Source organism: Saccostrea cucullata, unplaced genomic scaffold (genome assembly GCF_032062105.1).
Source record: "Saccostrea cucullata isolate Sc308-1 unplaced genomic scaffold, CSIRO_AGI_Scuc_v1 ctg13767, whole genome shotgun sequence".
NCBI classification, from domain to species: Eukaryota; Metazoa; Mollusca; class Bivalvia; order Ostreida; family Ostreidae; genus Saccostrea; species Saccostrea cuccullata.
In genome coordinates this window covers 695-17067 of record NW_026920272.1, presented here as the reverse complement: position 1 = coordinate 17067, position 16373 = coordinate 695, and the positions used below count along the sequence as shown (strand labels likewise).

At 36.0% G+C, this 16373-nt stretch overlaps 1 protein-coding gene across 1 annotated transcript; it reads right to left on the bottom strand.

Moving 5' to 3' along the window:
- Positions 1-1105: 1105 nt before the first annotated feature.
- Positions 1106-15060, bottom strand: LOC134246115 (uncharacterized). Its single transcript, XM_062728394.1, has 13 exons — positions 15011-15060; positions 13616-13755; positions 13320-13489; positions 12925-13079; positions 12462-12541; positions 11684-11742; positions 11131-11317; positions 6762-6841; positions 6443-6589; positions 5985-6087; positions 1758-1900; positions 1354-1464; positions 1106-1216 (listed from the first exon to the last, which is right to left on the bottom strand). Exons 1-13 carry the CDS (start codon positions 15058-15060, stop codon positions 1142-1144), a joined length of 1500 nt encoding a protein of 499 aa, XP_062584378.1. The 3' UTR covers positions 1106-1141.
- Positions 15061-16373: the final 1313 nt, after the last annotated feature.

Here is a 16373-nt window from a genome sequence, read left to right as displayed (position 1 = left end):
AAGCAGCTGGGATTTGAAACTAAATAGAATTATTCTATTTAGTTTCAAATCCCAGCTGCTTAAGTACTTTTCTCTGAATAATGATCGTTGATAAAGTCTCTTTATGTTCTTAGTGTAGTCTACTTGTGTGCCAAGTTATACTGAAATCAGACCAAAACTGTAGGAGGAGTAGCATTTTGAAACAATTTTACAGACATTTCTATTTTTAGTAACCACGGCAACACCGTTCATCAAAATAAAAATTCGATACAAAGAATTATGTATCTTAGTGTATTCTACTTGTGTGCCAAGTTATACTGAAATCAAACCATTACTGTAGGAGGAGTAGTATTTTGAAACAATTTTACAGATATTTCTATTTTTAGTAACCATGGCAGCACCGTTCATCGAAATTAAAAACAAATGCAGAATTATATGCATCTTAGTGTATTCTACTTGTTTGCCAAGTAATACTGAAATCAGACAAAAACTGTAGGAGGAGTAGCATTTTGAAAGAATTTCACAGAAATTTCTATTTTTAGTAACCACGGCAACACCGTTCATCGAAATCAAAAACCGATACACAGAATTATGTATCTTAGTGTAGTCTACTTGTGTGCCAAGTTATACTGAAATCAGACCAAAACTGTAGGAGGAGTAGCGTTTTGAAAGAATTTCACAGAAATTTCTATTTTTAGTAACCACGGCAACACCGTTCATCGAAATCAAAAACCGATACACAGAATTATGTATCTTAGTGTAGTCTACTTGTGTGCCAAGTTATATTGAAATTAGACCAAAACTGTAGGAGGAGTAGCATTTTGAAAAATTGTTTACAGACAGACGGACAGACAGACGGACAGACGGACGGACGCCGGACGCATTACTATCGCATAAGCTCTTCTGGTCTCTGACCAGTAGAGCTAAAAATTAGGATCTTCATCATCTATCTCTATCTAGAAAGGTGGAGTTATTTTAAAAGAGCTTTGATCTGTAACCAGGTAAATAGCTCACTCAAAATAGAGCAATATTTGAAAATTTGCTGGAACTCAACCACCCTGAAATTGACCCACCCATCCACATATGCACCCTTCAGGGGATAGGAAGTCCCCAACTGTTCAGACTGACTCAGACTCACATTAAATGTTGGTTTCATTCAACATTATTTACCTATAAGTGTATTTTGATCACCAAGTGCTTTTCCAACCAGATATTCTTCAGTCTTTGTAGCATGTACCTTTAACATATGTATATATCATTATAAAAGTTAGCAAATAGCTCATTTATAAAACATAATTATTTACTTGTAATTTGAAGCATTGTTCCCAACATACACATAGGACTCTATAATAAAGTATGTATATCTAAACTTACAAAGCTTTTGCTGATCCCCCCAAATACAATGGTAGGTTGACTTTTAACCCTGAAATTCTGGGTTACATCAATATCAAAGTTCATCCCAGCATTGACATCAGAATGGGCACTCTGTCAAAATAATGCATCATACATTCTCTGTTTCTTTTAGTGCTTACATGAATACCAATTTGAATCGTGGATATTAGGCTACATAAATTTAATTCTCTGGTTCTCAGGCCAATATTCTCCAACACAGATTTCTGGATTGGCCTCCTCATTTCCAACTTTTTATTTTATACAAAATACGATAAAATTTAAAAAGTGGGTACCTCATTTCCAACTTTTTCTTTTGTAAAAGATACGATAAAATTTGAAATGTGGCTACCTCATTTCCAACTTTTTAAAAGGGATCTAACTCTGACCTGTGTGCGTTTGTTGACTTTATAAACCCTTATGTGGTGGCTGTCAGGGACGGCATTCAGGAACATGGCCACTATAACACTGTCTGTCATGTCCTGACTTAAGAACTCAGAGACTGGAATCACCCTTGTTTCACCATTCAGAACTGAAATTAGAAAAAGGCACCATCTTAAATACGCTAAACTTTTCAAGCAAATTGGAAAATGGTTAGAGAATCCTTGTCAACCCCCCCCCCCCCCCCCACCCCCACTTCCTGAAGAACAAGATGTGTTTGTGAAACACTATGCGCCCGGCGAAAGTTCAAAAAAATTATTTTTAGCATATTGGTCACAGTCAAGGTCACAAGGTCATTGACCTTGAGGTCATTCGAAAGAACTTAATGGGTGGAGTATGCACACCAAATATGAAGTCCCTATCTCCTATTGTTCAAAAGTTATGGCAAAAAGTGTAAAAAGCTATTTTAAGCATATAGGTCACAGACAAAGTCACAAGATCATTGACCTTGTCGACTTTTGAAAGGACTTTATTAGTGGAGTAAGTATACCAAATATGAAGTCCCTATCTCCTATGGTTCAAAAGTTATGACAAACAGTGGAAAAAGCTATTTTTAGCATATAGGTCACAGTCAAAGTCACAAGGTCATTGACCTTGAGGTCATTCGAAAGAACTTAATGGGTGGAGTATGCACACCAAATATGAAGTCCCTATCACCTATTGTTCAAAAGTTATGGCAAAAAGTGTAAAAAGCTATTTTTAGCATATAGGTCACAGTCAAGGTCACAAGATCATTGACCTTGTCGACGTTTGAAAGGACTTTATTAGTGGAGTTAGTATACCAAATATGAAGTCCCTATCTCCTATGGTTCAAAAGTTATGACAAACAGTGGAAAAAGCTATTTTTAGCATATAGGTCACAGTCAAGGTCACAAGGTCATTGACCTTGATGTCATTTGAAAGGACTTTATTAGTGAAGTATGCATACCAAATATGAAGTCTCTATCTCTTATGGTTCAAAAGTTATGGCAAAGGTTAAAGTTGACAACAGACAGAAAGACAAACAGACAAACAGACAGGACAAAAACATTATACGCCCGGGATCTATCGATCCGGGCACATAAAAATGAGGAATAATAATCCGGTTCTGTCCATTCATTCATCAATATATCTGTCATTCTGTCTTTGAGTAACATTTTTGTTTCTATATGATATTTCAAGAAGCCTTTTTTTATTTTTCCTCAACCAGGAAACAAAAACATAGGTAATCAGAGATTACAGAGCTCACCTCAACGAATGTTGTCTTTAAGTAAGGCAAAGTCACACAATTAACCAACAAAAAGTGTACAAAAATGAAAATATTCATGCAATTTTGATCTGAAATAGAACTATATAAAAAATTCAAACTAGTTCTTCTTCATGAAAATGTAATTAAAATCCAGCATCTGAAGCAAATTTGAGAGTTTTCATCCCTTGATGCATCATTTGTGCAAGTTTGGTTTATACAATGTTATATAAGCTTTAAAGCATTTTGGTAATTGACCTGCACCCATAACTTTTACCTGGTCCATTATCTGAAAAATGTATGTTGAATTCAACATCCGAAGCAAGTCCATTATGTGCATCCTAAGATGTATCGTCCATGCAAGTCTGGTCATTAAAGAACTCATAGTTACTTGGAAATGAATCATGCACCAAAAACTTTAACCTGTTCACTCAACCAGAAAATGTAGGTCAGATTCAGCATCTGAAGCAAGCCTAGTAGGATGCATCCTTAGACGTATCATCCATGCAAGTTAAGTCATCATAGGGCTCATAGTATATTAGAAATGAGACCTGCACCAAAAACTGTAACCTGTTTACTCAACCCGAAAACGTAGGTCAGATTCAGCATCCGAAGCAAGCCTGGTAGTATGCATCCTTAGATGTATCATCCATGCAAGTTTGGTCAAATTAGGGCTTATAGTTACTTGGAAATGAAACCTGCACCAAAAACTTTAACCTGTTCACTCAACCGGAAAATGTAGGTCAGATTCAGCATCCGAAACAAGCCTGGTAGTATGCATCCTTAGATGTATCATCCATGCAAGTTTGGTCAACATAGGGTTTATAGTTCCTTGGAAATGAGACCTACACCAAAAAGTGCACCAAAAATGTTAACCTGCTCCAAAAACATTAACCTGGTCATTCCTCTGCTGAAATTGCAGCATCTGAAACTTTGACTGGTACAATGAAACACACTAGAAGGATCTTCCATGCATGTCTATTCAATATAGGACACAGAAGTATTTAAAAAGAAAACTGCTCCAAAAAACTTAACCTGGGACGCCGACACCGACACCGACGCAGACGCCGACGCCGACACCGAGGGTATTACATAAGCTCCCCCAACTTCGTTGAGGTGAGCTAAAAATCCCTGAAAAGGCATGTTTGTTTTACTTCAGACTTGTAATATCTTCATAGTTGATAATAAAGTAGTATTTCATTTATGAAATGTGACCTAGACCAAATATAAAGTCTCTGGTTCTTTTCAAAAGCTACCTCCAGGTTAACACTGACTCTAGCAAAATGATACAAGACAGACCAAAAACTCTCTATAAGATCTCTGAAAGCGAAGAAATGATTTAAGGAATCACTGTCTAGTTTTGAGAGTATGCCAGGGCATCAACAATAGTGGGAAACATGGGATAATTTGCATAACGGGCAAAGCCCGTTATGCTAAAATTATCCCATGTTTCCCACTATTGTTGATGTCCCTGGCATACTCTCAAAACTAGACAGTGATTCATTATATTTCCATTTCATTGTGAAAAAAAATTGTAGACTTAGACATTAAGAATGTAGACTAATCAATTTAAATTAAACGAGGACTTCCACTCCAATTTCAATAGTCCCCGCACACTGACGTCAAACACAAAGGCAGCCGCACGAGATTTACATGCATATTTGGCCTCCTTAGCATCAGACACAGAGACAGATGCGCACGAGATTTGCATGCGTATTAGGCCTCCTTAGCTGCTGACCTATCGACCTGCCTAATTTACATTCCGGCAGAATTATCAATAAATCAACTCCGCTTACTTTCAAAGGGTTATTATAGAGAAAACTAGAACTGTCCAAACGGGACAAAATACCCCCCGCTGGGTTTTTCAGAAGTAAGTTTTTCCATAATAAAGATATGTATCAGACACAAATTATGAAATTTTTCTTCCAGTGACCTTGAGCTTCCCAAAATGACCTTGGGTCAAGGTCATGACACACCCTTGGGTCATGGGCAATCTCTGAGTGAAATGAGAACCTACCAAGTTTATCCATAAGAAAGATATGGACCGGACACGAATTATGAAATTTTTCTTCAAGTGACTTTGAACTTCCCAAAATGACCTTGGGTCAAGGTCATGACACACCCTTCGGTCATGGGCAATCTTTGTGTGAAATGAGAACCTACTAAGTTTATCCATAAGAAAGATATGGACCGGACACAAATTATGAAATTTTTCTTCCAGTGACCTTGAACTTCCCCAAATGACCTTGGGTCAAGGTCATGACACATCTATGCATCATGGGCAATCTTTGTGTGAAATAAGAACCTACCAAGTTTATCCATAAGAAAGATATGGACCGGACACGAATTATGAAATTTTTCTTCCAGTGACCTTGAACTTCCCCAAATGACCTTGGGTCAAGGTCATGACACACTCTTGGGTCATGGGCAATCTTTGTGTGAAATGAGAACCTACCAAGTTTATCCATAAAAGATATGTCCCAAACATGAATTTTGAAATTTTTCTTCCGGTGACCTTGAACTTCACCAAATGACCTTGGGTCAAGGTCATGACACACCCTTGGGTCGTGGGCAATCTTTGTGTGAAATGAGAACCTACCAAGTTTATCCATAAAAAAGATATGGACCGGACACGAATTATGAAATTTTTCTTCCAGTGACCTTGAACTTCCCCAAATGACCTTGGGTCAAGGTCATGACACACCCTTAGGTCATGGGCAATCTTAGTGTGGAGTAGTAGATTCTAATGTCCCTCTGTAGGAAAGATATGGACCGGACACGATTGCACAGACAGACGGACAGATGGACAGACGGACAGACAGACAGACGGACAGACGGACAGACAGACAGACGGACAAGGTGATTCCTATATACCCCCCCAAACTTCGTTTGCGGGGGGTATAAAAATTAGAAATGGAAATATTTGTGAAAAGGAGAAAATGTATGTTACCAATATTGAGCTGGGCTCTGACAGCTTCTAGCATGGTGTATATATCTGACTGAAATTCTGGATGTTTGTGTTTCAACATCAAGTTTCCTGCCCAAGTTCCAAGCTAATAATTAAAATGCAAACATGATAAATTCCTATTAGTATAATAGATAGATACATGTATATATATATAGACTATGGCTTTAATTTGAAAAATTCTCAATAATAAACTTAATTTACAGGCCTTTTACTGTACAGTAAACCAGCTATTGTTCTCAACAACTTTTATTCATGACCTGTCAGTATGAAAACTATCTTTGATGACTAACTTTTGCAACTGAGGAGTTGAAATAGATAGTATTTATTTCATGATTAAAAGAGGGAAACAAAACTTGTGGAAACTTCTAGCAAGATAATTATTTTGGTCTACAGTATTTCAAGTTCATCACAGAAATTTATCTCAACATACAAAAACTTACATTTCTAACAGATGAGGTGGCCACTTTTGATATAATCTTACACATCTCTTTGAAATATCCAAACTGTGGTTCATTTGACCCTCGATATAATACGTCATACAGCTGACTCAGGGACAAGCCAGAGCCCAGAACTATGGTAGGATCAAACTAAAATAAACAAAAACATGTCAAAATGAACAGCTGGTTGTCTTCTGGTCCTCATTTCAGATCTTTCCAAGCAATTGTCTGAGCATTTTAAGAATATTTACAGGAATTATTTTTCTGCTTATGTAATTTATCAGAAATGAATTTCAATGACGCTGATTCCCTTTATACTCACGTCAATTCCATACAACTCAGTCACCCCTCGAAGGTCAATAAGTACGTCAAAATTCTTCGGATCTAATTCCTTGTACACTCCTATTTGCAAAGAGAAGGATGAGTGCACTTAAGCTATGAGAGTTGGGTCCCGGTGTTTTGGGCAAAATAAAATCCCGAATTTCATTAATTTATGTTTTAAAGGTTTTAAACAATGTCTTAAGAGCAGGTTTTGGTATATTATATTACTTGAAAGTACTAAATTATGCCGAGTGACACTAGCTTTTGGGACGGGGGTCTAACAGTTTTGTCACATTTCTATTGTTCTTCATATGCATACAAGTTTTCGGCGACATTGTTTGTCTCATTTGCACAGAATGTGTATTTTAATTTAAACTTATACATATCAAAAGGACAATGTTGGCCAAGTTGTGGCTCATATCTAATTTTTTTAAACAAGAGGCCCACGGGCCTTATAGGTCACCTGAGTATCATGCAACAACTTTCCAGTGATTGTATTTGGTTCGTGTTTTAATCCAAAAGCCATGAAATTCACAAATTTGTAAAGAGGCACCATTGCTTATCAAAGGGCAGATTTCAAAGCATTAATTTATTTTTAGTCAAAGTACCCCCCTGGTACCCCTGACCCAGCAGCCCTGAAATTATCTATTTTGAAAGAGGCCCCTTTCTTCATTACAAGGCCAGCATTTTTTTTATGTTTAGGTTTAGTTATGAACATGAGAATAAAAATGTCCCGAATGAGAAGAAAATAATTTTTTTTTTTTTTTTTTGATAAATCAATTATTAACATTTGTACATTCTTTTTTTATGCCATTCTAATAGGCTCCTTACCACTGGACACATAATGCTTACAAATACGAAAGTAGAACATTGCTTATTTCATCATCTGCCAGTTTGGGCCAGTTATATAAATTTTGTGATGTTGGTCAATATGTATGTAAAAAAAATCAATTCTTTAAATGTCTTTCAATATATCTTCATTTTTTTGATATGTGTTCGGTGAATGTGTAGGCATTGTTCTAAAATTTACTTGATGCCTAAAATTATATAATTCCTATCATAAAACAGACAGGGAGTATTAGAGAGTAGGGTGAACATTTTTTCAATTAAGTGTAAATTTTTTTACTGGCTGATACAAATGATACTTCATGCCTGTATATATTTGTATATTTTTGCCTTTTAATAGTTGAATTTTTTCTTTATTTCTTCAGGTTATTGTTTATTTCTTCCTCAAATGGACTAAACTTCTCCCATAGTTTTATTCATTACATCTGATGCATAAGCAACCCTTTTCTGAAGAATGATGCTTAGACTGTAAGCTATAACAGAGATCTAAACAATGTCGCTGACAATATGCAATAGCTACCACTGGCAGTTTAAAACCTGGGGGAGGAAAATAATTTACAGACAGATACTTTTGAAACTAACACATAATTATCTCACCAGCATGTCATTGTGCAACAAAGTCGTCAGCATTTTATTTGTCCTTTGAACGGGTGAAACGTTTTGAATGGCACTCGAATCGATGAATTTTACACTAAACCAAGCTATCTTCTCAGATAGATCTAGCATTATTTACCCGCCGTTTCATCTTAAAACCGGAAGTGCGACTTTGTAAATTTGAAATCTCGATCCCGACTCAAATTTGACATCGGAAAGAAAAAATTGTTTTATTTTTTCTGAAAATTCTAAACCTTGAGCGGAGGGTTTATAAAACTGAAAATAAAATAAATCCTGGCCTTAAATATGTAATTAGATCATTAGCATATTAACCAGGAGCAAAGGATAAGATGTTCAAAGAATTCATGCATTTCACTATATAACCATTAGAGCCCCACCCTAAAACAAGAACCCTTGACCCTGGGGCCATAAAATTCATAATTTTGGTAGAGGCAATCTTGCTCATCATAACTATGTACTTAGTTAGTTTATTTAATACCCAGGAGCAGAGAAGAAGATTTTCAAAGAAATAATGTATTTTCACTATATAATCAATAGAGCCCCGCCCTAACACCAGACCCCTTGACCCTGGGGCCATAAAATTCACAATTATGGTAGAGGCACTCTTGCTCATCATAACTATGTACTTAGTTGGTTTATTTAATACCCAGGAGCAGAGAAGAAGATTTTCAAAGAAATAATGCATTTTCACTACCTACTTATTTTGCCCCGCCCTAGCACTAGAACCCCTGACCCAAGGGCCATGAATTTCACAATTTTGGTAGAGGACTCATTGCTGATTACAATCATGCAAACAGATTGACTGCTTGATGTCCAGGAGTAAAGAAGAAGATTTTTAAAGATTGCATTAATTTGAGTGGTTTTGGCCCCACCCCTCAGGCCCCAGGGGGGCAGGGATCATGAAATTCACAATTTTTGTTCCCCTTCACCCATACATGCTTTGTGCCAAATATGGTTAAAATTGGTTCAGTGGTTTCAGAGAAGAAGCTGAAAATGTTCAAATGTTAACACACGACGCACGACGCACGACGGACGACGCACGACGACGGACGAAAACAGATAGCAATAGGTCACCTGAGTTTACTCAGGTGACCTAAAAAGTCTCCAAACTACCATCAAGTTAGCCACTAAATTAGCAGGTTCCCGAATGTCAACGACTGATATTATAATCACTTTACTCTCGTGACATTCCATGGTTCGATACACAAACACTGTCATTGAACATTTCATTGTATTTGTCATTTGAAGTTTCTATTCGGACAGTATCTATCGCACTTCCAGATTGTGCGCAAAGATTTTTGCGCATATTTTGATAAGATTTGAAGATTATATGTCTCTTATTTTACTGTGTATTTTTCGTCAGGAGTGTTTTGAAAGAATTCTGTTATTGGTAGTGAGATTAGTAAATAAAGGCTCATGTTGCCTCTGTATTATGGTCTGCAGGGCGATACATCCACCCCATCCCTAAACACTAGAATAATTTATTAATTGTGCACAATTTCTTTCTTAACCATTTAAAATTTGTAGTGTAGCATCTGATTGTGAAAAAGTCATAATTATGTGCTATTGTTTACATTCCACATCTATGCGATTTAAATGTCTCTGCCTATTTGCGGGTATCTTAAATTCGATAGTGGTCCCGTTCAAATTTCCGGAATATAAGGCTTATACATGTTCTTTTCAATGGCATTGTCTGTAATTATAGAAATGTGTATGACAAAAAACTCAAGGCATAAATATCAAAAGCATATATGCTTGCACAATAATCCAATTTAATTAAAATTAGATCCTTTACGCTCCTTTATTTTGTTATGTTGCTTACAGCGACATAACAAAATAAAGGAGCGTAAAGGATCTAATTTTAATTAGATTGCACAATAATCATAGATTAATTTAGCGATATATTATAATGCAAAGATTAAAATGGGTAGCCGAAAAGGTTCCAAATGACGTACTAAAGTGCACTCATTCTTTCAAAAGTAAATATTTTGAGAAAATAATTATTAATATTCACATGCAATTATACAGGGTTGTCCTCAAATCCCCGAAGGCCAGAATATTTCAATACGTACTTAGTACACGTATAAAGACGTTACCTCCCATTTATTCTGGTATTGCTCCCTTAACCCCCGTAAGGAAAGGTACACCATATGTCTTTATACATTTTTAATGTTTTTTTCTTTTTAATTCTTATTGACAACCCTGAATTACAGTTTATAACATTTGCATGGATAGTACAGTTGACAGTGGCAAAGATTTATCATAGTAATGGCCGGAAAAAAGTTATACATGTATCTCAAAGCAATTCCATGCCTTTGTCTATGACCTTACATGAAGCTTATCTAAAGGTCAAAGAAACCTTTGAGTCAATATATAACTTACAAAGTTATGATCATGGCAAGACTTTTAATCTTTGAAAAATCTTGACCAAATGAATGGTTCAGGGCTTCTCACACTTTCAGGTCATAGACATCCTTTGTATCAAATATGAGTCTCTACAGTGTTTGTATAGAACTGGAAGAATTTTTAAAACACTTTTGTTTCTGTGATCTTGACCTTGTTCAAATGACATTGACTTGAGTTTCAGACAAATTTCAGCTGACAAGTAATCATTGTGGTTAATGTAAGCTTTTGTTATCCCTGCCTTAGAAAGATAAGCAAGAGGACAAAACAAGGAATTATTTTGCACTTGAAGTCCATGTGACCCCTACCTTCATTCTAGTCCAGAAAACCTTTGCCTAGAATCAAAATATTTTCTCAGTCAAAAGCAACCTTTGAGCATATCTTTTATAAATACCACTGTAATTTCCAGACTCCAAGTTGGAGATTCAGACAAAATTAGAAAGACTTCCATAATAACAAAACCTGGCCAATACCTGTTTTTTTTTTAATATACAATTACGTCTTACCAAAACCTGTGTTTCCAAACACCAGCCTGTAGTTTTTGCCCTTGTTGTCCTTTATCATTTTGATGAGATCTGGTACAGTGGAAGGCTTGAACCACTGGGCATCTTTTAAGGCTAGCTGTGAGCTCTGTTTGTGACAACTTCCTGTACAGGTCTGACCGGTCCGATCACAGCGTTTTGTGTGTACATCCTGTTATTTTACCAGATTAATTTTATTTGTACATTAAAAGAAAATTCATACATTCAGTCAGGGATTAGTAGCCCTTACATTCTAATGGAGAAGTTGGAATTGTGACATGGTCATTCTAAGTTAAGTTGAAGTTATGAAAATTTGAAATAATCATGTTTCATGAAAAAATTAAAAAAACTAAAACATGCATGTTTTCACAAATTAAGTTCAAATTTATCCTGCCAGTAACCTTGAACTTGCCTAAGTAACATTGGCAAAGTCATACCTCACCCTGACAAGGAACCTCTTTTTATGAGTTTTTAACTGCAAATAATGGATCAGACATGAATACATTTTTGAACAGTGACCGTGAAATTGCCCAAATACCTCTATATCAGGAACATCTTCTGCAAATGACTTCATAGCATCCAAAATAGGCCTGAAACCTTAAAAAAAAAATATTCCATGTAATTCTGAAATTTACCATTTAATATTCACTGAACTATTATCCAATTACATTATTTTCATTTTGCAGGTTATGACTGCAGTTTTGAAACCAGAATTCTCTGTCGAGACTGTAGCTCTACTGGTTTGTACTTTAAATAAAGGAAAAGAAAAGTGGCATCATGTATCTCAGTGTACACTACTTGCATGCCACATTATACTATAATCAGACTAAAACTGTATTTAGAATTGCATTTTTAAAGTTTTTCACAGAAATTTCTATTTTTAGTAACCAAGGCAACATCGTTTATCAAATTAAAAAATACCGATACATGGAATTATGTACATGTATCTTAGTGTAATCTACTTGTGTGCAAAGTTATATTGAAATCAGAACAAAACTGTAGGAGTAGTAGCATTTTTAAAGTATTTCACAGAAATTTCTATTTTTAGTAACCATGGCAACACCGTTTATCGAAATCTAAAACTGATAAACAGAATTATGTATCTTAGTGTAGTCTACTTGTGTGCCAAGTTATACTGAAATCAGACCAAAACTGTAGGAGGAGTAGCATTTTGAAAAATTGTTTACATACAGACAGACAGCTAGACGGACGAACGATGTACACATTACTATCGCATGAGCTCTTGTCTCTGACCAGTAGAGCTAAAAATATAATGAATATGAAGATGTAAATTGAACATTCAAATATATTCTTACCAGTACATCGACATATAACAGAATCTGAGGCATCTTCAACCATCTGCTTTGTGACTGCTCCACCGTGGTAATCAAGAAGTCTGAAGTGATAAAATGTTCACACAGTTAACAATGACAATGCAAGTCCCATACTGTGGAATCCTTAGATTTCGTGGTGGATCATTATTCATGGAATTTTTTAATACTTTTCTTCACAAATTTACATCCTCCACAAACAGTATAACAGAGTTTCCTTTCATAGACTGAGTGAATATAGGAAATTAGGTCCCCAAGAACCTGTAAATTTTCCACCAAAATTGGACCCCACAAATTCTAATGAATCCTTAAAATGAAGAGAACTTTTAGTGCTTTAATTTGGACCCTAGATACATAAATAATATGTCTTGAGACTTGTCCAAATTTATCTTTTTACAATTATAATTCATTAGTTAACTTCAAATTCACTGTTTCAAAAAGGACTTACGCGTGAATATTCATGACTTGTCCGGGGCTACAGAAGCCACACTGACTGCCATTATACTGGGCGAGGCGTTTAGGGACCGCCTGAACACTGGTGGAATCCACGCCCTCAATAGTGGTCACCTCCCACCCGTCACAGGAGAACAGCGGCACCAGGCACTAAAGAGAAAAGACACAGAATTCATTATGCACAAATCTGTAGTGACATTCCTGTATCAATGTAACTATATAATATATTGGCAATGTTAAAAAACTATATAAAAAGTTCTTGACAATATATTTGAAAGTTTGTAAAGATACACTTAGGTCTTGGACTGCAACACTGGTATGATTTTATTTTGAAATTTTATTATTTTATAAACATGATAAATACGTATATTTCAAGCAATTCTAACGTACTGAATTCACGGCGTAGGATTGTTTTTCCATCGTTATTGGTTCATACAATTTAGCTTGCACGAGACATGTCCCACACCCCCCTTCCTTGCACATATACTTGGTTCCTGTGGAAATTCTGGAATCTCTCAAGAAGGAATTCAATGTTGTGGACCCAGAGTACTCACTTCCAACTGTAAAAAAAAATTACATCAATTATCAATAACTAACATTTGAATGTCTTCTAAATCTCATATAATGTGCAATGGACATTATATCTATTTTTTGGTCACTGAAGTATTATGTACAAATATAATTACCCGAGTAAGATTTTCCGTTAACAGTAATTGTAATGCTGGACTCCACACTGTTGCTACACCTGAACTTGAAGAAATGTCCACAGGATTGACAGGTGCCCATAAAAATGCCATTTTTCAAGTTCTGTTTCTGTGGAATATGCCTGTAAACAATTTAAAAGATATCATATATTACTTTTTGGATACTAACAACTATAAACCATTTCATATTAGTTCCTTCTTACAAAATCATTTAGGTGACATGCCAGTTATATATCAAAAATATGGTAAGGAATGTACATTGTCAAAGTTAGGGGAGGGATGTTACAATGCACTTTGAAAAATTACGCACTTTGAAAAAATTTTTCTCTGTGTGTTAAATTTGGTACCAAATCAAAGCACTTTAAAAAATTACATTTCTTTTCAAAGTGCGTATGGTCGATATTCTCGCATACTAAGTATCGTATAATTAGGTGTGATAAATAACCTGTTGGATAACTTTTCGGTTATAAGGTCACTTCAGGATGTGAAAGTGAGCGATTTTGATTCTTCCATACTTTGAAAATTCTTTCTCTCTTAAATATTTTACTGTATTTCATTTTTCCCGTTTGCATTCATTTTATGTGAACTAAAATTTATTGATAGTTTTCAATGTCATTCCAGTTATGCAGATACATATATTAGGGTGTAGCACAGGCACTGTTACGGGGGGGGGGGGGGGGGGGGGGGGGGGGGGATAAGCACACTAATGTTTGGCAAAGATATACATAATACAGGCATTGAAAATTGAGGCTTACCTTTTTTTTGGGGAGGGGGTCCACATTTAATTTGCTACCGATGGCTATGTATAAGAAAAACTGAGTTGGGCTGAGAGACCTACTTGTCTTCTCCTTGTTCTAATTGAGGTTAAATCAGTCCAAGTAAATCAACAAATTTTTCGAAAGATATAATTATTCCAAATTCATTCTCTCAATTACTAAAATCTATGTCTAGAATTTTTGATTTATACATATTTTTTTCAAAGTGTGTTAAATTTCCCCATGGTAAGAAATGATGATGTACACTCTTAACGCACTTTAAAAAAAATTCAAAGTGTGTTGAGTGTTTCCTAAATTTAACGCACTTTGAAAAACATTTTCAAAGTGCGTTGATTTTGTCCCAATTTTAACACACTGTGAAGAAATTTTTCAAAGTGCGTTGCCACAGAGGGATAACAAAACAACCCTTGCTCACCACCTCCCGTTTCAGTCTAATTTATCACCTTTATCATGCTTTATCATAAATCTTTTCCATTTAATAACCACGTAAATGACGAAAGATATAATATAAGTGACTGGTCTACCACTCTGTACAATTTTATAGTATAGAGGGGGTAGACCTTTAAAATAAATTTTAAAATTAGAATACTAAGATACATACAATGCTGAACAAACTGGGCAGCTCAGCGAGTTCGCCTTCTTCTCCTCCATTTTACTTATCACATGATATGTTCGGAAGGAAGAGTTACCTGCCCTTGATTAAAAACAAAAAACAAGAGGCCCATGGGCCACATCGCTCACCTGAGAAGCTTTGGCCATTCTGTTCTTTACCAGATTTCCCCCTTGTAATACATATTGTGACCCCACCCTTCCCACTTATCATAATTTAAACAGTTTGAAATCTACACTACCCCAGTATGCTTCCAAATAAGTTGCAGCTTTGATTTTCAGATTTTTTCTATATATTTCTATGTAAAACATTGATTCCCCATTGTGGCCCCGCCCAACCCCCAGGGGTCATGATTTGAACAATTTAGAATCTACACTACCCCAGGATGCTTCCAAATAAGTTTCAGCTTCCCTGGCTCAGTGGTTCTTGAGAAGAAGATTTTCAAAGATTTTTCCTAGATATTTCAATGTAAAACTTTGATTCCCCATTGTGGCCCCGCCCTACCCCCGGGGGTCACGGTTTGAACAATTTAGAATATACACTACCCCTAGAATGCTTCCACATAACTTTCAGCTTTTCTGACCCAGTGGTTCTTGAGAAGAAGATTTTCAAAGATTTTTCCTATATATCTCTATGTAAAACACTGATTCCCCATTGTGGTCCCGTCCTACCCCCGGGGGTCATGATTTGAACAATTAAGAATCTACACTACCCCAGGATGCTTCCACATAAGTTTCAGCTTTTCTGGCTCAGTGGTTCTTGAGAAGAAGATTTTCAAAGATTTTCAAAGATTTTTCCTATATATTCCTATGTAAAACATCGATTCCCGATTGTGGCCCCGCCCTACCCCCGGGGGTCATGATTTGTACAATTTAGAATCTACACTACCCCAGGATGCTTCCACATAAGTTTCAGCTTTTCTGGCCCAGTGGTTCTTGAGAAGAAGATTTTCAAAGATTTTTCCTATATATTTCTATGTAAAACATTGATTCCCGATTGTGGCCCCGCCCTACCCCCGGGGGTCATGATTTGAACAATTTAGAATCTACACTACCCCAGGATGCTTCCACATAACTTTCAGCTTTTCTGGCCCAGTGGTTCTTGAGAAGAAGATTTTCAAAGATTTTTCCTATATATTTCTATGTAAAATATTGATTCCCAATTGTTGCCCCGCCCTACCCCCGGGGGTCATGATTTGAACAATTTAGAATCTACACTACCCCAGGATGCTTCCACATAAGTTTCAGCTTAGTTTCAGCTCAGATAAAACCACACATTGCGTCATCTAAACAGTTCCGGTATATATTTTTGTCTAGACTTCCTCAAAATTCAAATAAAAGTACCTCGCGGGTTT

What these genes read in the sequence shown, in the direction of transcription:
- LOC134246115 (XM_062728394.1), bottom strand. Translation starts at nt 15,060, where the DNA reads ATGGAGGAGAAGAAGGCGAACTCGCTGAGCTGCCCAGTTTGTTCAGCA. An exon ending in TGCCCAGTTTGTTCAGCATT is followed by an intron (nt 13,756 to 15,010) that starts GTATGTATCTTA and finishes AATTGTTTACAG; the next exon opens with GCATATTCCACAGAAACAGA. An exon ending in TGTTATATGTCGATGTACTG is followed by an intron (nt 11,743 to 12,461) that starts GTAAGAATATAT and finishes TTTTTTTTTAAG; the next exon opens with GTTTCAGGCCTATTTTGGAT.